Source organism: Amphiprion ocellaris, chromosome 5, assembly GCF_022539595.1.
Source record: "Amphiprion ocellaris isolate individual 3 ecotype Okinawa chromosome 5, ASM2253959v1, whole genome shotgun sequence".
In the NCBI taxonomy this organism is placed as follows: Eukaryota; Metazoa; Chordata; class Actinopteri; family Pomacentridae; genus Amphiprion; species Amphiprion ocellaris.
Window position 1 is genome coordinate 28,668,084 of NC_072770.1, and position 22,933 is coordinate 28,691,016.

At 38.0% G+C, this 22,933-nt stretch overlaps 1 protein-coding gene across 1 annotated transcript; it reads right to left on the reverse strand.

The window, feature by feature from the left end:
- Window positions 1-5,911: 5,911 nt before the first annotated feature.
- Window positions 5,912-21,319, reverse strand: LOC111563214 (myosin heavy chain, fast skeletal muscle-like). Its single transcript, XM_035944406.2, has 41 exons — window positions 21,199-21,319; window positions 21,028-21,064; window positions 20,653-20,860; window positions 20,410-20,553; window positions 19,661-19,817; window positions 19,198-19,225; window positions 18,992-19,103; window positions 18,811-18,903; window positions 18,546-18,609; window positions 18,368-18,466; window positions 18,178-18,281; window positions 17,792-17,930; window positions 17,390-17,508; window positions 17,153-17,302; window positions 16,902-17,072; window positions 16,496-16,802; window positions 16,201-16,274; window positions 15,898-15,985; window positions 15,532-15,649; window positions 15,331-15,454; window positions 15,097-15,233; window positions 13,985-14,240; window positions 13,649-13,891; window positions 13,381-13,557; window positions 13,130-13,275; window positions 12,954-13,044; window positions 12,092-12,481; window positions 11,846-11,972; window positions 11,624-11,742; window positions 11,327-11,523; window positions 10,987-11,170; window positions 10,739-10,904; window positions 10,504-10,628; window positions 10,056-10,364; window positions 9,744-9,947; window positions 9,533-9,658; window positions 8,872-9,042; window positions 8,508-8,612; window positions 7,768-7,863; window positions 6,159-6,290; window positions 5,912-6,033 (listed from the first exon to the last, which is right to left on the reverse strand). The coding sequence occupies exons 3-41, from the start codon at window positions 20,851-20,853 to the stop codon at window positions 6,013-6,015; spliced, it is 5,814 nt and encodes a 1,937-aa protein (XP_035800299.2). The 5' UTR covers window positions 20,854-20,860; window positions 21,028-21,064; window positions 21,199-21,319; the 3' UTR covers window positions 5,912-6,012.
- Window positions 21,320-22,933: the final 1,614 nt, after the last annotated feature.

The following is a 22,933-nucleotide window of genomic DNA, read 5'->3' on the forward strand; positions in this document are numbered from 1 at the left end:
ATGTTACTGAAGTTCAGGCATTGTTTTGGTCTTTACAATAATCTCCTTAATGCACCTTGGCACTGCCGAGGATTTGAGTTTAGCCGAGGAGAAGCTCTCATGTGTCACTGGTATTCTGTTGCAGAAGCCTTGCAAGTCTTTCCTGTGACAAAGGAGCAGAAATGGGCCTACCAGTTGCTAATCTAAGAACTTGTGAAAATGATGACACCTCATGATAGCAGAAACACGCACGGAGCGCTGCATTTTATGAAATCCCAAACTTAATTAGATTTGTTCAGCGAGGGATAAAGGGCAACAGAAAGCAGAACAATATTCATATTTATAGTACTTTAATTTTCTCTGAACTAGAAATACATATTTGGAAAAAACAAATGTCAAATACATGTTGATGACATTTGCTTTGGAATTCTCTTGATACAAAAGTCAATCAAAAAAAGCACTTTTGGTTTGAAGCACTTTGGAATATGAAAATTTCTGAAAATTCTCCAACTCTTTCTGAATGACCACAATGCTCAACACAGTGACTAATTATCTCATAAGAACCAAGGGTGGATATCTTGGTTCATGTTTAAGTTAATGTGATGAAATTATACCTCCTATTAACATTATAAGTAGTATGTAAACATATAAGTTAGATATAAATTTAATAAGTATTTATTTCAATATTAATGCATTTGTCAACTACTATAAGTCTTTCTGTGGGCACCAACAATTGATGTATGAGCAGATAATAAATGAAAATCTAGTAAACTTGTTGTAATTCCAAAAATAAGTCTTCATAGAACAACTTAGAATTGTCCACAGATACTGTGCATTAATAAAGTCCTTATATATGATTACAACTTCATTGTAGTGTGTTACTGTACTACATAATACATAGCATAACACAGACGTATGCTGCAGAGAATGGTGTTAAAAGAGGATAACTAATTTTACCAGATATTCTTGAAACAGCAGTTCTGTTTTTAGACTAATGATATATTATCCCAAAGAATTCCAGCACTAACCATCACTGTGGAAAAAATTCAGCTCTCTGGACATATTGGGTTGATTATACTGCAGCAAGGAACAGACAGGTGACAATTGTAGAGAGCCTTCTTCTATTTTTACACACATTACTTTCCATCCAAGTCTACAGGCTGAGTCATTTATTAATATCTTATTCTGCACTGTTCCTTCTTGCTCTTTTCTCTGCTTTAATCTAGTGTTGTATGACTTTTCTGTCTAGATTCATTATTACCCTGCAATGACTTGGAATTTTCTTTGTGTGAAACTGCACAATGCAAATAAAGGTAAACTTGGGCTACCCAGTGAAGTCAGGCCGTGCTATTTGTTTGGAAGCAGCTCTGTGAACATTATGATGTTGTTTCTTGGTGTCAGTTTTAGTGTATGTATGTTTTTTTTAATAAACCAAACTTTCTTTACAGTTCAACATATAAATAAAAACATTAATATGAACAAAATGTACCAATGAATTATGTGTATAAAGTGATGATCAACAATCAGGTCGCATCACCCGATGGGTCAAAAACGGTTGTCACGTCTGTACATTGTTCTTGGTATTTGTCTGGAGAGGAAACAGTGTCAGGTTTCCAGTAATCCCTTACTGACAGTGCTCCAATGCAGTCTGAGGTTTGGTTTCACTTTTGTTTCAACACATATTTAGGCCTAAAGGCTCACAGCACTCTTATGAAACTACAGAATGCCAAATATTTAGCGAGGTAAAGATTCAGATGTTATATTTTTGTTGTTGTAGACCAAGGTGTTATAATCCTCGAGCGCAGACTGATGACAGACATCTCCACTCTAACGGGGCCGTCTGGCTGGAGGTCGAAGGGCTTCAACTTTCTAGGGACCGACTAGGAATATGATATACTGTAGGTACTAGCAGGGCTACATCAAGAAGGGAGTTTTTAGATTTGTATGTTTATATATTTACAAAAAGAGGCAGTTTTAAAACAGTTTTGACCAAGTGAATGTATTTTCTGGTACAACAGGTTTGATGCACTAGATGTAAAACCCCTATAGGGTTTGTCTGACACTTACTGATGTAAACAAACCTCTCGAAGGAATTAATGTCATTTTTTATCTAATTCATTGGATAAAATGTCTTTGTTTTAGATACCTTATACCAGGAATCCTAAATATGCCTTAAAGATGAGCAAACTAACGCAAAAATGAGCTGAAGGCACAAAAAAATTTAAAACAAGGAAATCTCCCATGTAGCCTAATTCAATTTCTTTGTTCATCATTTAGTAAAAACAGCATATAGTGTACAGTACTGGCAATCATTTACCGCCAACAGCTGAAGCAGCAGAAATGGCTCAAACGATGCAATACAGAACTAATGGTAAATTCTGTAGTGCAAATAATGAAATGACATATAGAATTAGTTTGAGTCCTTACTATCAATATGTCATTCTTTCAGTTTACTTCATTGTAATCTTTACAAGATTTTTCATGGTTAAAAATCGGCTGCTGTTATTATCAATACAGTAAAGTCAATAAGTCCGTGTTGTATTTCTTTGACAGAAATCTGTGCATTTGCTTTTATTTTTGACCACTTCATAAACAAAAAAATGTCTAGTATGCTGAAGTAAATGAAAAACCCAGCAACAAAATTGATTTAAAATATATACATATTTTTGCACTCAATTCTTCCAAACTTCTTTAGGGGGCGCCAAAAATCCCTCTGCGCAGGAAAAACCCGTCTACCAGTCTGGCAGTAACTTGTTTCACCTCGACCCCTCAGGTTTGCACATATAAACCATTTGACATCAAATGCCTATCGATGAAACATACAGTAACAATGTTTTTAACCTTTTTCTTTACCCTAACCTCTTCATCAATCAGTTTTCCTCTACCACATTCAATTTAAACTATTTTTTGTAGCACTTTCACTGTTCATACATTTCTCTGTATCAGATTGCACAGCTGCATTTTTGACGCTTTAACTGGTCACTGAGGAGGTTCGCGTGCTGACCCTGTCGTCTGCCCTCTGTGCAGCTGAAAGTCAAAGGTTTGAAGACACAGACAGCTTTATGTTAAGGTCAACCTGCTGCTGTTGACAAGTTAACTGTCAGCGTCTGACAGGAGGAACGTTTCTGATGTTTTTGACCGCAGTAAATCACCTATTCTCGTACCTCACATGACACGGCGGGAAGCTTTTGAAGCCCTAAACATTCTGCTTCATAAAGGTTTATATGTTTGCGCGACAGTAAACTTTCTATTGTCCAATGTGGAATCTGCAGTGAACAGGTGATTAGCTGTGTGTCTCCAGGTCTTTCGAGACAGGCACTTGTGTTGTCTCGAGGGCGCGGATGTATTTTTAAACCCTTTCTTTAAATGGTCTTGTTGTGCTGTGTGTCCTGACAGATGAACTGAAGACAAGGCCAGGATTGTAGCTTGACCTTCCCCTAAGTCAAGTGTTTGTTCCCCATACGCGACAAGGAGGGGATCATGTTATATGATGTGTAGTAGTTTGCATTCTTTCCTTGTTGAAAGATGACACTGAACTGGCAAAGAAGGGGAGAGGGCATTAGAAGCTAAATACCGAGGACTTCACACCTCACAAAATAGGCCTATATATTCAATAAAAATGTGATACTTGATCTCTTATGCTCCTGGGTGTGCTTATTAGGAAGAAACACAAATATAGCTGTCTCCTCAGCAATGATCTCAGAGCTCAGCCATTTGTTACTGTCTCAAGTCTTATTGTGGAACAACCTTTGATATAAAATGATCACACCCTCAGTGGTCTTAGCTTCCTTTATAATGAAAGAGGGCTCACCCACATAAGATGTGAGTTCACTGTTACATTTAAAATTCTGTTATAAACAATAGGTCTACAGATGCCTTTATCAATTTGACAGTATTTTTACATTCTCTAACTCTCCACTGTGTTGTAATTTTTTTCAAGTCATAATTTATCAGAATTTATTGCAGCAGCAGAAACTGATAGCATGTTCAAAGGACTACTAATGACACATAATGATGGACCACTCTTGCAAAATGTATAATTTCTATAATTTTTTCAACTAGTCACTAGTTTTAAATAGCAATTCTAATTTACTAAAATCCAAGTGACAGATTAAAATACATTTTGTTGGCTAACAACAATTTAAATACAAAAAAAATCAAAGCACTTTCTCACACTCACACTGTAAAAAAAAAAAAATCCTGCAAATCCAATGTTTGTTAGATACAGTCTATCTGAACTGTTAATATTCATGGGTAAATTTTTCTTGATTCTTTCCTATGAACAGAGGGTGAGATTAGTTTTTCTCCACTGTCAATGATCTACAGTCCACTCTTTATGAAACCACTTCTCAACACAAACTTTTGACAATAGGATTTGGGAAAAATTAAAAATACAGATGTCTAAGATATATTTCAGTACAAGGACAAATCTGTTCACAATCTAAAACACCTACACTATGGGCCAATCAGAATTAACCTGTGAAACTTGACTATTGAACTTTGTTTACTTTATCTTAATGAAAAGTACTGAAATGTTACTTTATCCCAGTGACTGGGGAAGTTTTCACATCATTTACTTAAGTAACAGCACTAATACCACAATGTAAAAGTCCTGCATTGAAAATGTTACCCAAGTAAAAAAATATGTAGGTATAATCAGGAAAACATACTTAAAGTATTACAAGTAGAAGTACACTGTGTATAAAAATATCCCCTGTGACTATTAATACTATTATAAATTGTATGTTTTATATCCAACGCTGTAAGATAAATGTAAAGTAAAAAGATGTAGCGGAGAATGACTCAAGTAAAGTGCAAGCACTTCAAATTTGTACTCGAGTACAGTACTTGAGTAAATGCAGTTAGTTATAATCCTCCTCTGCTTTAGCCTCTCTGTACAATATTTTGTTTGAGATGCACACAAATCATGTCAACCATCAAGTTAGGCTGAAATTTCCTTAGCCGCCATTTTGTGTAAAACAAAATGCTAAGTGTCGGTTTTCTTGCATCTATACTCAGAAAAGATCAATTAATAATCAACAATTTGATGTATAATGACTGTAAACCTACAGTTAACTAACCAAAGACAGCAGTGCTTGTGCTTCAGCATGAGCAGAGGTTTCACTGTATATTGTGAGTCATAAATTAGTCTATTTTCATCACTCGACCACAACTTGACACGACGCAGCATATGTTTTGAAGCACATAGAAAAACTGTGAGGCGACCAGTCTGTCAGTAACATTAACACCACAAGGCAAACATTTGCAGTTATCATAACCTGGGGAACTTTTATGTGATAACAGGAAACAGTTGACAAGCAGGTTATTTTGAATGATGAAGCTGTGCAGCCCACATTTAGACACAAAGTGCATCACTCAGATCACTGTGAGTTTGGTTAGTAGATATGTCTGCTCCTAGTAATACTTCATTTGTTTCATTTCTGATATGAAATAATCATGCTTTAATTCGTGTTATGTATTTTATGAAGGTGCACTAAGTGGCTGTGATGACAGACACTCATAATACAGTTAGGCTACTTTCACACTGCAATCCTCAGTGCTTAATTATGACCTACTGCTCAGATATGCTGTTCACAATATTGTTTTATTCTGGCCAATATTAGATTTCCAATGTTGTATGGAAATAACCAAAGAAGCCACTTAAGTCAGCATTTTACAGATGCATTTAAAAGTTGATGGGCACTCGAGGGAAATTCTTGCCATCCTCAATACTTATGCAGTCTGAAATGAGGCAAATACTTCTTTTAAACTGCATATTTTACAGCACTGCATAAATTAGTGTAAAAGCATTGTCAATATTTTCTTTGGCAGCTTGTGATGTTCTTAATTAACTTATATGATTTTATATCCATATCCATGTATTTATCATTTGAGTTATGAACTAAACATAAAAAGTCAAACACCAAAAAGATTCAGTTGCTTGCATGTTTATTTCTTGTTACACACTTGACACTTCAGACAAAAAGATCATATTGTATGATTTCTTGTAGCATGTCACATCAAGACTGATGTTTATTCTTCAGCGTCCTTTCCCTTTAAAACAAAAATGAGACAGTGAGAATTACTACATATCCGTAAAGCAACCGTTGCATCAGTTGAATTATTATGACAGAAAGTGTAATCATTACTGAATAAAATAGGAATAAAATGTATTATACCCTAACAATGTCACGGCTCTTGGCTCTCAGCTTGTTGACCTGCGACTCTGCAATGTCAGCTCGCTCCTGAGCTTCCTCGAGCTCATGCTGAACCTTCCTGTACCTGGACAGGTGAGTGTTGGCCTGCTCCTCCTGAGAAACACAAAAATAAAACAATGAAGTGCTTCGTATAAGATAAAGATCAGTTTTTCAGTAATTCTAAATCATGCTGTCAGATGACCACATTTTATTGCTTTTTTCAGACGAGAGATACAAAACACTTCTAGCATTCTAAACTGATGACATTCTGTCATTTCGATATTGGTTATTGATGTTCTTCAGGGTTTCATTCTGACATACAACAGTGACATCGAGCATTAGGTCATTTGCGATGCTTGCCATATATGCGAGATTGGACAGGACAGCAACATAATCCATAACAATGCACTAACAAACAAAATGCTATATTGAAATTAATATCAAATCTATCAAACTGTTCAAACAACTAATGAATAGTTTATTTACAATTTCCTAAAGACTGAAAATTACTTTATCTAACTGCTAAATCTTAAGGTAATACCATGCCTTTTCATGGTTACTTGGCTCCCTGTTACCATATTTTGGTCGGTACCATTAATAATTTAGGTGAAGTTCTACCTATAAGCTAATTACAGGAAGCATCCAGATGTACAGTGATGCCAGAAGTCTACTGTGAGACTGAACCCAAACATAATTATAATTAAATATACTTGATGTGACAGAAAAATATTTACACTTATATTTAGGATCACAGATCAGAGTTTTACGAGTAAAACAACATCCTGACAACTGTAATGGAGCTCATGATTCATCTGTGTAAATAAGGATTTAACTGCAGCTTATAAACTTTGACTTTGTGTGCTTTGGCTCACCTGTCTGAACCGTTAGATCCTGACCGATCCTGTCCTCATGTTATGGATTATTTATGGCTGGTGAAGCTACTGCTGTTGTTCCACATGCTTAAACGTGCAAAACTCTCTTGCTTTGGAGAGGCTCCAATGGATCCAGCTGCTGTATGATGCAGTGGTTATTCAATAAACTCAGTAAAAGACTCCTACAAACAGCTGGAAGCAACAACCTAAACTTCAGCTCCTGTTAACAGTTTGTCAGTACCTACATTATATTCATTATTGGTGAGTTTGAGGTGTTACAGTCTTCACATCACTATATATTTTTATGGCCATTTCAGTTTGTAATGGATATGAAATTGTAGACCAAAGTAAGGCAACAATTAACATATATGAAAGGTGTTTCGGGATTTTGGAGAGGTCTGTGTGTGCGCCTCTGCCAACTAAGGCATGAAAACTCCTGAAAGAACTCAAACTACTTCTTAATTTTAATGCCTAACCATTAAAGTGACAGCATGCAGGTCAGACCCGTGTCATGTTGAATGTGATACATAAATGTTAGTGGGTCTGACCTCGTAAGATTGATGGAAAAGTGACCAGGGTGCTTATTCATACAGAAATCTGACACATTCAGTATGCCATCAGATTAATGGAAAGCAGTGCATGTCTGAAAGGGGCCCCAGTGAAGGTGTCAGTGGTGTGACACCTATTTGTGTTGCATGTGTCGCATATTTCACACTCACAGCTTCCTCAGATTGCCTCTTGTAAGATTTCACTTTCAGCTGCAGCTTGTCCACCAGATCTTGGAGTCGGGCAATATTCTTCTTGTCCTCCTCAGTCTAGAAGCGGTACACAGTGGAGTCTGTTTGAGACCAACACTACAGGGAGCTCCTTCATCGCTTCTTGATTAATGAGCAAACCACTTCAGCGCACACAACACACTCGCGACTACATCTTCTACAGTGAAGACACTTCAGGAAGACTTAGTGAAAAGCCACAACAACCAAACATGCTGCAAATACTGATGGCATAAATCGATTCTACAACAGCAGGGAAATTTGCATACTGTTGCCAGCACAGACTGCCTTTAGGGGATCCTTCAGCACAAACACTGTCATCTTTGAGTACTGTACATGCACAACTAGTTTATCTTTCCAATTTTTCAAGGTGAAAATCTGATAAACACCTCTATAAATGTTACACATGTACTAATAAAAGCACATAACTTAATATATTTATAGTTGCAACCAGAATATCTATTTTTAGCCAGTGTCTACTTCATATCAAGTACTGTAGGAGAAAAAGAAAAATAATGGAGATTGATGCCCTCTAGGGGTAAATGGATATTCTACATCCAGTTTGTCTTCAGCAGCACAGAGTGAAGAACTTGTTCAGAAAACATGTGATAACACCTTTTACAAGTATGTCTGGAAATGTATGTCATACATGTAAACAGCTGTTTAATTTGTTTTGTTTACTGTACCTGATAAGTCAGCTCCTTCACTCGACGCTCATATTTGCGGACACCTTTCACAGCCTCAGCTCCACGCCTCTGCTCAGCATCAACTTCACCCTCTAGCTCTCGAACCTTGCCAACGAGAAGTCCGGATGTTAATAGAGGTTAAATAGAGGTGTCGCATGCTGTAAGTCTATTGAGATTAGTAAAAAGATTTGTTATGGCACCAAACTGTGTAGAACTCATAGCCCTTTATACTTTAGTGGATATGTATAAAAAGGAAAACGATTTCTGCATTCTTTATTAGAGGTAGATATCAAAATCTTAAAATAACTGTTATCCAAAGGAATACCATGCCAGACAAAAATGAACTTTAACAAAGTATACATACTCTAGCCTCCAGTTTCTGGAGCTGCTTCTTGCCACCCTTCATGGCCAGATTTTCAGCTTCATCAAGGCGGTGCTGCAGGTCCTTCACCGTCACCTCCAGGTTCTTCTTCATCCTCTCCAAGTGAGCACTGGTGTCCTGCTCCTTCTTCAGCTCTTCTGCCATCATTGCAGCCTATATATGCAATAATTGTAAAAATTGCCAATAAATACACACAAAACAAGAGTGTAGATTACAACAGAATTAGGTTTATCTACAAAAATAAGACAAAGGGCTTTAACCGTACATCACAGTAGGATCACAGTATTCATAAAAGGTGTCATCATTCCTGCCATACATATACTGTGTCATATCTTGGGTTGTTACAGTTTAGTTTAACTGGTGCATAATGTTTCTTACAAAAATGTATGTTTAGCCTACCTGTAATTCTGAACTGAATCATAGTGTGAAACATCTCATTTAACCATCTTTTATGTAACTATGGTTCACTGCTCATTGATCTGAGATCAATCTGATTCATTTAGCTGTCCTTAATTCCAAATCAGTGTTCAACAGGCTGCTACAAAGTAACCACTGAAATGTTTTGAAAGGACAAACTACAGCATAGGCAGCTGGATTTTGAATTAACAGTAAGCACATGCTAAAATACTTAAACAGGACTCACATCAGTAATGGCCTTTTTGGCTTTGTCTTCAGCATTTCTTGCTTCCTGGATAGCATCCTCCACTTCACCTTGGATCTGGGCAAGGTCAGCTTCCAACTTCCTTTTAGTGTTTATGAGATTTGTATTCTAAAGGGACAAACATACATGGTGATGTTTTCAGTTTTTACTCCACTATTATTTAAATTATGTTAAATTTAGCACTTATCAATACCTGAGAGTGCAGCAGTCCCACACGCTCGCTGGCATCCACCAGCTCCTGCTCAGCGATCTTACGGCCTCTCTCAGTCTGCTCCAGAGCAGCTCTCAGCTCTTCGATCTCAGCCAGCATCAGGTTGTTCCTGCGCTCCACCATTGCAATCTGCTCCTTCATGTCTGCCTGACCTCTGAGAGCTTCATCAAGGTGCAGCTGGGCATCCTGAAATCAAGCCAATGCAAACTGTATTCAGTATGTAACATATCTTTGAGCCATTCAGCATTATTTAGTTTTTACAAATTTGCGTGTTTATGCATATTTATGTCAGACCTTAAGCTGTCCCTGCACATTCCTCAGCTGTTTCTGGGCTTCAGCTGCCTGGCGGTTGGCATGGCTCAGCTGAATCTCCATCTCATTGAGGTCTCCCTCCATCTTCTTCTTGATTCTCAGGGCATCATTCCTGCTCCTGATTTCAGCATCCAGAGTGCTCTGCATGGTCTCAATTGTTCTCTGGCTGTTCCTCTTAATCTGCTCAATCTCCTCATCCTTCTCTGCAATTTTTCTGTCGACTTCACCCTTGACTTGGGTGAGCTCCAGCTGGACACGGAGAATCTTAGACTCTTCATGCTCCAGGGTAGCCTGCAAAATGAACAGTGTAGTAAAAATTTTCAGGATTAAAACGTAATAACAACACAGTAGGCTACAAGTTTTTGAACATGATCATAATTTCACAGGTTCTTATATGTATTTTCCTTTGCAAATATGTGATTTTAAATACCTCTGCCTCCTCCAGGGCAGTTTGCACTTCTGCTTTCTCAATTTCTGCACTCTTCTTCCCCTTTTCGAGTTCATGAATTGTCTTTCCTGTTTCACCAATATGTTCAGTCAAATCGGAGATTTCCTCTGTTGAAACAAACACAAAATTCACATCATACGTTGACATTTCATTGTCTGCAAGGTACAGTATAGTAATGAATTCTAATTATTGCATTCAATCACTTTTTTTGTCTTACGTTGTAGGTTCTTGTTCTCCCTCTTCAGGGTCTCCAGGTGGTCCAGAGCTTCTTCATAGGAGTTTTTCATTTTGAACAGCTCAGTGCTTAGTGAGCGAGCCTCCTTTTGAGCTCCCTCAAGCTCAGCCTGGCTCTCTTCATACTTCTGCTTCCACTCAGCAAGAACCTAAAGGTACAGCAAAATAATTAGCTTTTATTTTTTGACCTCATGTCACATAGTTTACTGCAGCTGTACACAAATACTGTACCTTGTCAAAGTTCCTTTGCTTCTTGTCAAGGTTAGCAGCCAGAGCATTAGCTCTCTCCACATCGATCATCAGGTCCTCCACTTCACCCTGCAGTCTCTGCTTAGTCTTTTCCAGAGAGGCACATTTTGCATTCACAGCCTCGATGGACTCCTCTGCATCCTGAAGACGCTGGGCAAGCTTTTTCCTGCAAAAACAGGTTATCAGGAGTCACAGGATCAATGCCAGACAATCAAAAAATGTTAGACTTAATGCTACTCCACATCTCTAAAAGCTGATCGGGTTCTCAGTGCCTGAATTTATCATTGGTAGTGTTCATGCTACGTTAAACCTGAAAGCTTACTTTGCCTCCTCCAGCTCCTCAGTGCGCTGAATAGCATCAGTCTCATATTTGGATCTCCACTGAGCCACCTCGCTGTTAGCCTTGGACATGGAACGCTGCAGCTCAGCTTTGGCCTCCTGCTCCTCCTCATACTGCTCTCTGAGCAGGTCGCAGTCATGACGAGCTGATTGAACAGCATGAGCCAGGGCGTTCTTGGCCTAGAAGCCAATTGAGAACCAAATTACATTTTTTACATTTTTTATTAATAAACACATTTGATCATATGTTTCCAAAATGAACAAAAGACTAATTCAGTACCTTCATTTCTTCCTCAAGGTGCCTTTTAAGCTCCTCAATCTGGTGAACATAAGCTTGTTTTCCCCTTGTAAGTTGTGAAACAAGAGACTCCTTTTCTTCCAACTGCCGGCCAAATTCCCCTGAAGGGAATAACGAGAAAGTATTTTGTAAACATTCTTCAAAAGTAAAAACTTGTCATTGCGCTTTTTGAACATTAATTTTAGGTCCAGACGTCTCACTCACCATTTTCAGTCGCCAGTCTTGCTCTTTGAGCACTGAATTCATTTAGCTGACGCACATGATCTTCATTCTTGGACTTGAATTCACTTAGTTGATCCTCAAGAGAGCGGCACATTTTCTCCAGATTACCCTACAGTGCAGACAAAAAGGAGTGTGATGTACATACAATCATCTCATTCTGGAGATAATAAAACATGAATCCTGATTATTATTTACTCTTCAATCAAAACAAATATTTGAAAGTCTTACTTTTGATTTGGCAATAGCCTCCATATTGCTTGTGAGGTCATCAATCTCCATCTTGAATTCACTTTTCTCTTTCTCCAGCTTCTGTTTGACTCTCTGGAGGTTGTCAATCTGTTCTCCCAGCTCTGCAACACTGTCAGCCTGCTTCTTGCGGAGAGCTGCAGCGGTGGCTTCATGATGCAATGTGGACTCTTCAAGATCACGTCGCAACTTATGAAACTCGGCCTCACGCTTCTTGTTCATCTCAATTTGTACTGATGTTGCTCCTCCAGCTTCTTCCAGCCTCTCACTGATCTCCTCAAGTTCCCTGGAGAGATCAGATCTCTGCTTCTCCACTTTGGCCCGAGCAGCTCGCTCAGCCTCGATCTCCTCCTCCAGCTCCTCAATACGAGCCTGTAGGATGCAAAAAAGTAAGTCATGTTTCAATGCAAAGTGTGCTATGTACATATAAATCTATTTATTTTGAGCAACACCATGTGTGACACAGTTTTTTTGTGTACTGTACTATTAAAAACAAAGATTTACAATAGTAGAGAAAAGTTAAAATCAACATCTTAACACTGGTAAAAAAAAACAACTTTTTTTTCGCTTGTAGCAGAATCACAGCAATTTTTCTGCTGTGACAGCAATTTAACCACACAATACATAAAGCTTATACTGATAGGATTATTAGGCCATTTTATAGAAAAACATACTTTCTTTAAGTAATCCTAACTGCTTTTAAAGGCTTAATTAAATGGCTGTGCAAACTAGAACTTGATTCCACCCATCCAAAGATTAACATGTAAATGTTTTTGATAGAAAACAATGACAAACATTCAACAAAATGTCCATACACAATGCCCCAAACAGATTGACACATTACCTGCAGCTCCTTGATTTTCTTATGAAGCTGAACACCAACTGATTGCTCATCTTCTATCTTGCTGAGAAACTGGCTAATCTCAAAGTCTCTCCTTTAACAGCAAAAACAATTATGTTAGACGTATAGTGTTACTTTGTGAATTGCGAAAGTCAAATTGAGCCTTCATTTGTACATACTTCTTTACTTTCTCCTCAGACTGTTGCTTGTCATTTTCAAGATCCATGATTGTTTCCTGGGCCAGTTTCAGATCTCCTTCGAGCTTCCTTTTTCCTCGCTCAAGATCCATACGGAGCTTCCTCTCTTGTTCCAATGAACCTTCAATCTAATGAATTCACAAATAGGACAAGGAGGACCAGAGGAAACATTTATTAGGAATTGCTGCACTTGTAGGCATCTTGCTGATTCAAATGAATATACAGCCACTCACATCATCCACTTGCTGCTCCAGCTTGACTTTGGCCTTCGTCAGAGTGTTGACTTTGTCTTCCTCTGCTTGCAGGTCATCAAGGAGCTGCTGATGGGCCTCTTGGAGGGCTTTCTTCTCCTTCGTCAGTTTAGCAATGGTCTCATCTTGAGAAGCCATTTCCTCTGTAAGGTTTTTGACCTGAAGTGTTTGTATAAAAAAAATTGTATTTGATCAAAATACACCATTTCTAATAAGCACAGTTCAGTAAATGAAAATGAGTGACACCAACCTTGTTCTCAGTGGCATGTTTCTCCTTTTCCACTTTGGCCAGGGTGAGCTCCAAGTCATCGATGTCTTTCTTTAACTCAGAGCACTCGTCCTCCAGCTTCCTCTTCTTTGCAGTCAGCTCAGCATTGATTTCCTCCTCATCCTCCAATCTCTCAGATACCTCTTTGGCTTTAGCCTCAAGCTGGATTTTAGCTTTAATGAGCCCCTCACACCTTTCCTCTGCATCTGCGAGGTTTTCACCCTCCTAGATATGCAGTAGCGTCAAATGAAAATTATGAAGTCAACTGTACCAAACCAAGTGTCTTAAAAAGCAATTTCCCCTCCCAATTTAACTTACAGACTGAATTTGTAGCTGCAAGTCATTCTTCTCCTGTAGGAGAGTGACCATCTTCTCCTCCAGTTCTTTCTTCTTAGCCAGAGCCTTTGCAAGCTCCTCCTTGGTCTTTTCAAAGTCTTCTTTCATTTGGGCCATCTCTTTCTCAGTCTCTGCACTCTTCAGCAGTGGCTTTATTCTGAAGTACAGCTTCATCCATGGCCAGGTTTTGACATTCATGAATGAACGGATGTTGTACTGAATGGAGTAAATGGCTTCCCTGGGGATACAAAGCACAGAGTATTTTTCTTCTCTTGCTCAGGTTTATGTCATACACACACCTCTCCTCTGCTCATTCAAAGAGAGTAGGAAAGAAGCAATGTCATCTTTGGGAAAAATAAGTGTAGTTGAGTATAGATTTACAGTAGTTAGGTAGCCTTAATTTGCTCCTTTCAAAAATATATTTTGTTTTAGCATGACCCTGACTTTCCATGGAAAATGCCGTCAACAGCATGCAACAAACTGAAATAAGATTCCTGCTTTCTAAAAGTACCTGACAATACACAGCTTCATACATACAACTGTCTGAGTTTAACTACAGATTCAGTATCCAGCCATCCAGCAACTGGCATTTTGTTTTCTTCAGGGGGCCTAATACACTCTGACGTGCACTTCTTTCCTTTTAATAAAAACTTCAAACTAGGCGACTAAAAATAAAGAGGACTAAGTACATATGTAGAGGGCTCCTACAAAAAGGCAATTTGGAAAGCCTTTTTAAACCACCTGCTTCTATAATCGAGACACAACTTACTAAGGACATTTTTATATTATCAAATTATTATATAGTATTAATTAAGATACAGATAAAGAGCGCCTGAAAAACATCTATGACCCTGATAATACAGTTGGAGAGACTGATCAACCTCCATAAGGACAGTCAGAGTCATAATGTGAGGCAAACATTGTGTTTTATTACTAAGTAATATGCAACTTTTGTTTTTTCTTACACTACATCTCACCCATTCCTCTTGCAGATATTTATTACTATCAAAATCTATTTCAAATCTTTTTTTTACAGGCAAGTCTCATTGAAATTCATACTTCAGCCATACTAATGTCTAGTTTAGTCAACCTACCTTCTCGCCATCATCTTGACAAATTCTTTTCTCATCACATAACCTCTGCATAGAGCCTGAGTCATTGTGACCAGTGCAACCAGTTTCTCATCTCTCATCTCTTCAAGTGTACCCAGTAGTCCAGCTTTGAAGAATACCTATAGATAGGTGTAATAACATTGGCTTAACCAATTTTTCTGTTTCAAGCGACACAGTGATTTCAGCTTTATGACTGTAATTATTACATCAAGTTACCTTTGTGTGTCCGAATTTGTACTGAGTATGGTCAACATCTATAGAGCCCAAGAGTTTCTCTGAGGCTTTCTTGTTGTCAATGAATTGTCCCTCAGGGATGACACTGGCATTCAGTACTTTGTACCTGAGAGAATTTAATTAAGTCAGATCACCAACAAAACAGAATCAATATCTATGGACTTACAAAAATAAAGAGTTTACCTCTGCTTGAAGTCACCATAGAGGATTCTGCTGGGGAAGCCTTTGCGACAGATCCTGATGCCTTCCAGCACACCGTTACACCTCAGCTGGTGGATGACCAGGAAGTTCTCCATGAGACCTTAACCAATAAACAAAGACAGTAAATTTAATAAAAGTGAAGCTTGTCCCCAGGTCAGCGATACTGTGTCGTTCTGCAGACACCATCCTACTTTGAAACAGTAGCTACGGGAAAGACAGGCTAACCACACAGTAGATGAATGAATGTGAATTAGCGATTCATGGGGGGATTACATTAAAAACCAACAGCATAGACATCTCTGAGACTGTTGTCAGTGACAAAAAAACATTTATTTTTTTGTGACCTACCTGGTGTTTTGGATTCATTGGGAATTAAACAGCGCACAAAATGTGGATGAGTACTCCTTAAGTTGGTCATCAGCTTGCCCAGGTTTTCCTATTCATGGGTGAAACATTTATCATTTTTATTTTATTTTACCGACATGACTGCACTGTTATCCATTTTGAAAAAAGCCTGCTACAATTGTAAATCTAAAGGACAAACAAACAACTCATGCCACATAGCAGTAAGCATGTCCTAACATGATCAATCACAACACTGTTTGCACATATTTGTCCATGTAACTATTTACAACTTAAAATAAAAATTACCCTGAAGAGAGCTGACACCGTCTGGAAGGAGCCACCCTTCTTCTTGCCACCACCCTTCTTTCCACCTTTACTATCTGTAAAAAAATAAAATCAGTTTCCTTCATTCTCCATTCCCATTTTACAAGTTGTTAAACAAATAATTATTTCCATTTTGTATTTGATATTGTTGTTCACCCTTTTTATAGCTTAATCTAAAGTACTCCCTTCCTTGGTTGCCGTACTGGCTGAAATTGCCATGATACAGAACATTTGCTTAAATCTCACATACAGTGCTTTAAATATTGAATAACTTTACCATCAGAAGAGGCATGAGATGCAAAGAGCAAGGCCAGAAGCTTTGTTGAAGACTTCTGGTAAAGCTGCACCACAGAGTCATTCAGGGGGTCCTTGTTCTTGTCCAGCCAGCCAAGAACATTGTAGTCAACAGTGCCGGCATAGTGCACCAGGGAGAAATGGGCCTCAGCTTTGCCTTTAGCGGGTTTTGGTTTCTGGAAGGGAGCACTTTTTCCAAGATGCTGGTCGTACATTTTGTTCTTGAAGGTCATGTCTGTTGCCTTGGGGAACATGCACTCCTCCTCAAGGATGGAGAAGATGCCCATTGGCTGTTGATAACACAAAGCACAAAACGACAATCTGTAATGCTACATTAGGGTAGAGATAATCATTATTTTTCTTCATAGTTAAAATTTCTCCTCTAGTACCTTCTCAATAAGCTCAATGCAGGCAGCCAAGTCCATGCCAAAGTCAATGAACTCCCATTCAATTCCCTCTTTCTTGTACTCTTCTTGCTCCAGGACAAACATGTGATGGTTGAAAAACTGCTGCAGTTTTTCATTGGTGAAGTTGATGCACAGCTGTTCCAAGCTGTTGAACTAACATAAAAGATACTGTGTTAAACTTTAGTTTTGCTGGTGCAGCATGCATAAATAACGGCTGATTGTAGTTTACTTACATCAAAGATTTCAAACCCAGCAATATCTAAGACACCTATGAAAAAGTTTCTGGGCTGTTTGGTATCCAGCATCTCATTGATTCTGACGACCATCCACAAGAACATTTTCTCATAGACAGCCTTGCAGAGAGCCATGACAGCATTGTTGACCTAAAAATGGAAAGAGATGGACTAGTGGTTATACAAAATATTTTTGTATCAGGTAATACATTTATGCTCATAAACAATTATCTTTACCTGTGGTACAGTTTGACCTTTAACCACCATTTCATTGCCAACCTTGACTCTTGGGTAACACAAGGCTTTGAGCATATCAGCAGAATTAAGGCCCATGAGGTATGCGATTTTATCAGCCACTAAAATAAAGAGACAACAAAGCAAAAGGTAAATGATGGTATGGGAAGAATCTACGTCCAAAATGCCTCAACTGGCTTCTTTTATACCAAAGGTCTCATCTGAGCACCTACACACCCTAACCTTTATAATGCAATAATTCTCAATTGTAGAAGCATATCTATGTATGTTTGTATGTGTAAGTAATTAAGTATATCAGAAAATAAATAAACATTATACTAATAAATTAAATAGAGTATCATTAATAGATCATTATGATATTAGGATGATATTAATATATTTTACCCTCAGTGCCATCAGGCTCAGCCTGCTCTTCTCTCTGCTTCTGCTTGAACTTCATGTTTCCATGATGCATCACAGCTCCAGTCAGCTTGTAAATGCTAATCTTCTCTTCTGCACTAAAGCCAAGGATGTCAATGGCTGTCTGCAAAATTAATCATAAACACAAAGATTAATAGTAACATTTTTAACTTGTTATCTACAATATTTGATTCTTTACAAAAACCATGACTAACAAAACTTCACTTGTTAACATGGTGTTATCAGTTGTTCCAGGAAATTATGATGTCTATTGAACCCTTATAGTATGTACAATTTAATTTTAATTTAATCCCTTTAAAGTTTCAATATTAGCTTAAAATCTTCAGAATTTTGCACCATTGTCTACTTACATCAGTAGCAATGAATTCTTCAATGTCATTGATACTCTTGACAGTGATTTCACCCTGACTGATCATGGGATAGTCATAAGGGTTGGTGGTGATGAGAAGACCCTCTGAAAAACATTTATTTCAATATGCAAATTCAATGGAGCATGTATATTTTCTATAAAAGCATTTACTATGTGGCTACATTGCTCACCTATTAGTTCAGGTTTGTGGCCTGTCATGAGCTGATAGAAGATGTGGTAACTCCTCTCAGCAGACAGCTGGAACGTCACTCGAGATTTTTCCAGCAGATCTATAAAACATGGCAAAAATGTGGTTTACAGTTTGTTCTGTCATTACACCTTCTAGATAACGATAGGTTTGAAGCTTACATGTTTCAATATCAGCAGAGGCCAACTTCCCAGTTGATCCAAAATGGATCCTGATGAATTTACCCTACAGAAATAAACAGTTATTAAACAACTGCACTACACATACAGTGTAGAAAAAAACAGCACAAAACTGTATCCTCAATTTTAATCCTAAACTACATTATATAGCATGAAGACAAAAATATACAGAAAACACGGCACTAAAAGACCATGTTAAAAACATACACTATTTTAGGGCAGCAGGATTTTGAGAAGCAAAACTTACAAAGCGGGATGAGTTGTCATTCCTCACTGTTTTGGCGTTACCATAGGCCTCAAGCAGTGGGTTGGCCGCAATGATTTGATCCTCCAGTGACCCCTTAAAATGATGTTATACAACACATATTATTAAGTGATTTACATTTTTACAAATATTGCACATATGTTCAGCACATTACATTATTAACCTGCATTTTCCCAGGAACTGCCTCAGCTTTCTTTGCTCCAGAAACTGCGATTGTCGCAAAGTACTGGATGACACGTTTGGTGTTAACAGTCTTTCCTGCACCAGATTCTCCACTAGAATGCACAAAATTATGGACACGTGCTGTTTTAATTTGACAAAATAAAGTACAGAAATAATCAGGACTTGGATCGATTAAGTAGAACTTACGTAATCAGGATTGACTGATTTTCACGATCTGTTAAAATAAACACATTTTCTTGTTACTGGATCCATTTATCATACACAGTAAAACTGCATTATGTTTTATATATACAGCAGCCACAGTGTCTTCATAAACTGCAGGTTTTCCACAATAAATGAACAAGATAGATAGATAGATAGATAGATAGATAGATAGATAGATAGATAGATAGATAGATAGATAGATAGATAGATAGATAGATAGATAGATAGATAGATAGATAGATAGATAGATAGATAGATAGATAGATAGATAGATAGATAGATAGATAGATAGATAGATAGATAGATAGATAGATAGATAGATAGATAGATAGAACCTTTATTGATCCCACAGCAGGGAAATTTACAATGTAACAGCAGCAGCAAACTGAACCCTTCTAAAGACTCATTGCTCAGGACATAAAATAGCTTAAAAACAGACTGATACCTTGGAGCATGAACTGATAGGCGTTATCAGAGATAGAGAAGATGTGGGGTGGAGCCTCAATCCTCTTTTTGCCCCTGTATCCTGCAACCACCACTGCATCATACACTGGGAGCCACTTGTAGGGGTTCACAGTGACGCAGAACAGTCCTGAGTAGGTCTGTTGTAAGTAGAAGAGGACACAATGTGTATGAAATATCAAGATATAAAAGGAGCTGAAACATTATGACCACTCACAGATAAAGTAAATAACACTATCCCCAAACAATGGTGTATGCTAATGTGTGGAATATATTAGACATTCTTGTACTCAATGTGAAGGATGTTGGAGAAAAAGGCAGGTGTAAAAAGCTATGTGACTTTTACAAGGGAGTCATAGCTTCTCAGAAACAATTTATGGGGGGATGCCCCAAAAGCAGCCATGACCACATACCACCAGTGGTCCAAGGCAATGAACTGGCAACAGAGTGTGGGATGTGCTGTCAAGTGTGATCTGTGGTGGCTCCACGTCGCAGCTTATCGGACTTACAAGATCTGCTGCTAAAGTGTTGGTGCTAGAAATCAGAGGGCACCTTCACAAGTTTTGCAGAATCAATGCCCCTGTAGATTGGAGCTGTTCTGATGGCATGTGAAGGACCAACATATTAGGCAGTGATGGTCATAATGTTTTGGCAACTCAGTGCATATACAGTACACAGTATATCTATACAAACAGTGCAAAAAGTTTAACTCTATGTTTCAGTTGGTCTTACGTAGATCATCCATGCTGCATAGCGCTCTTTGAGGTTATACAGCACAGAAGGCTCACTGAGATGGGTCATCATGGCCATGTCCTCCATTTTATTGAACTTTGGAGGGTTCATGGGGAAGACTTCATCTTCCTTTACAGTAAGGGTCTGTACCAAGACAGAGAAGAATTTGTACAAAGAGCGTTCAGATATGTACTTATTAGTTTACATGTCTATTGTATTGTATGTTTATAGATCTCTACATACCTTTCCTCCTTGAATTTCAACTGTGGCTTTGCCACCCTCCTTCTTCACTAGTTTTCCTTTCACATACATCTCAGTGGGCTCTGTTACATAGTAAGCTGTTTTGGCATCAAAAGGAGTGTTTTGAGCCTCTATTCTCTCCCTTTCAGGTTTCCGGAGATATATGGCCGCCGGGCCAAAACACTCCATGTCCTGGTCACCCATGGCACCTCTGTTAAAAAAAAAAAAAAAAAAAAAAAAAAAAAAGTAAATTTGTGTTTAATGGACACGCATTAGAGTCAGTAAAATAAGAATGTATAGACAAAATAAGAAAGTGCATCCATTAAACATACTTAATTTCATCTGAAAGATGTCACTAGTTGCATAGACATTATTTACCTTTTTGCTGTCTTGTGATGCAGTTGCTGTGTAGATACTAAAAAAGCCAAAGGTAAATTAAAACTAGATAAACACTATTCCCAGAGATGACTAACTTTCTGCACGTTGGAGCAAATCTTGCTAAAGAACTGCTCTTGAGCATCTATTTAATTTAAACCACAGAAGACTCACCTTTGTTGGCAGCCTGTCAGTCCAAAACTCTGGTGGAGCCTGGGAGAGCCTCTTTTATACGGAAATCTCTGGCCACCATATGGGAACAGCCCTCCCGGGCTCTGAGCTTCTCTTAGAAAAATGACATCACATGGCTCCCCCACCTCATCATCACTTCTGTCACCTTATCCTGCATAATGCAAAAACAAACTTTAAATGGATACACAGCGTCAAATTTTCCTGTCCATAAACTAACCAGCCACTGAGCAAGGGACAGGTTTAGACTGTGCATCTGGATAATTAATATGTGATACTTAATATGTCATACTCACAGGGGTTCAATTAGAGAGTGACAAGGATCAAAACATATATATTGCACTTCTTATATACTACTACTAGAGGACCTTTTGCACAAAATAACATTAGGAATTATTCCTATAAGTAAAAGTGTGTTCATAGGCCACAGAGTCTTTTTACAGGAATATGTTCTCCATCTGCAGAGGGAATAATTGTATGATAAAACAAATCTTAGGCATTGACACTGTTTCATACATCTCTCAAGTATAGGCCCAAGTGTTTAGCTGAAGCTAATTTAAGATCCCATTATAGTCCATCATACTGTTGTGCTTTCTCCCCAAGGAAAGAGGACACTTAAGACATATTCTCTTGTGGTACGATTAAGTTGCAATAAAAAGTGACATTCAATATGTCTTGCCTTCCTTTACAGACTTATTAGGACTTAAAACAAATATAGCCTCCAGCTCATAAATGCCCAAGCTCTTACATTTGCTATTGTTGACAAATGCATGCTTCTGTTAATTACATGTCGGATACTTTTCAAGATCTTGTTACTAAGTACATCAGAAAAATGTCCAAGCTGAAAGGCTCAGTATTCCCAACTATCAGAATTGTGAGTAAGTCATAAACTTATGAAGTTTAGCTGAGTTAGGTTCTTGTTTTATGGTAAGTAAAGATTTATGCAAGCATGTTGCTGGTTCTGTTTCTCTGTACTTCAGTGAGTTTGATACGTGCATGGTGCATGTATTGCTTATTGTTTGGGCCTCTGGTGCTGCAACTGCTTATGCTGAAAGAAGATGTGACACACAAATAAGGCAGAGAAACTCTGTGATTCTCCAATGGTTTAGAAAAAGAAGAAAATCTGTTTAGTAGTTCAGGGCAGAAAGGGAAATTCTCATAGTTTCTCAATATCAATTACTGTACATGGCAATGTTATGAAAAGTTTATGTTCTTGTATGGCTAAAGTACACAAGCAGAGACCAACCTATACTTATTTGCTGTACTGTGCTGTACCAGCCACTGCTGTAAATGGTCAGGGTGCTGTCATTTTGTAAACAAGAAGAGATAAATAAGTAGTGAAATTTGGTAAATATTGATAAAAATTCATCATAAAACACCCAGACATAAAAACGTAGCCTAATTAATTCTCTACGCAAGCATACACCAGAGTTGTTTACTATCACAAAATGCTCTATTTTCTCAGCGTATTTGTTTCGTAAACCTTCAGTGGTATCCACTGCATAAAATTCAGGAGACATAGAGCCAATCAACTGTAGACATTTTTCTGAATGTAAATGAATTATCAAATTGTCCTAGACAGACCACCTGTTAGTTTTTGTAAACACTGCCATAGCTTCTGGGAGGCCAAGGTATTATTGAATTCCTAAAGAGCGAATATTCCCCTGTGTGTGATAAATTAGACTGTGCAGTTGCTGCGCAACACACTGAGAATTCTGTT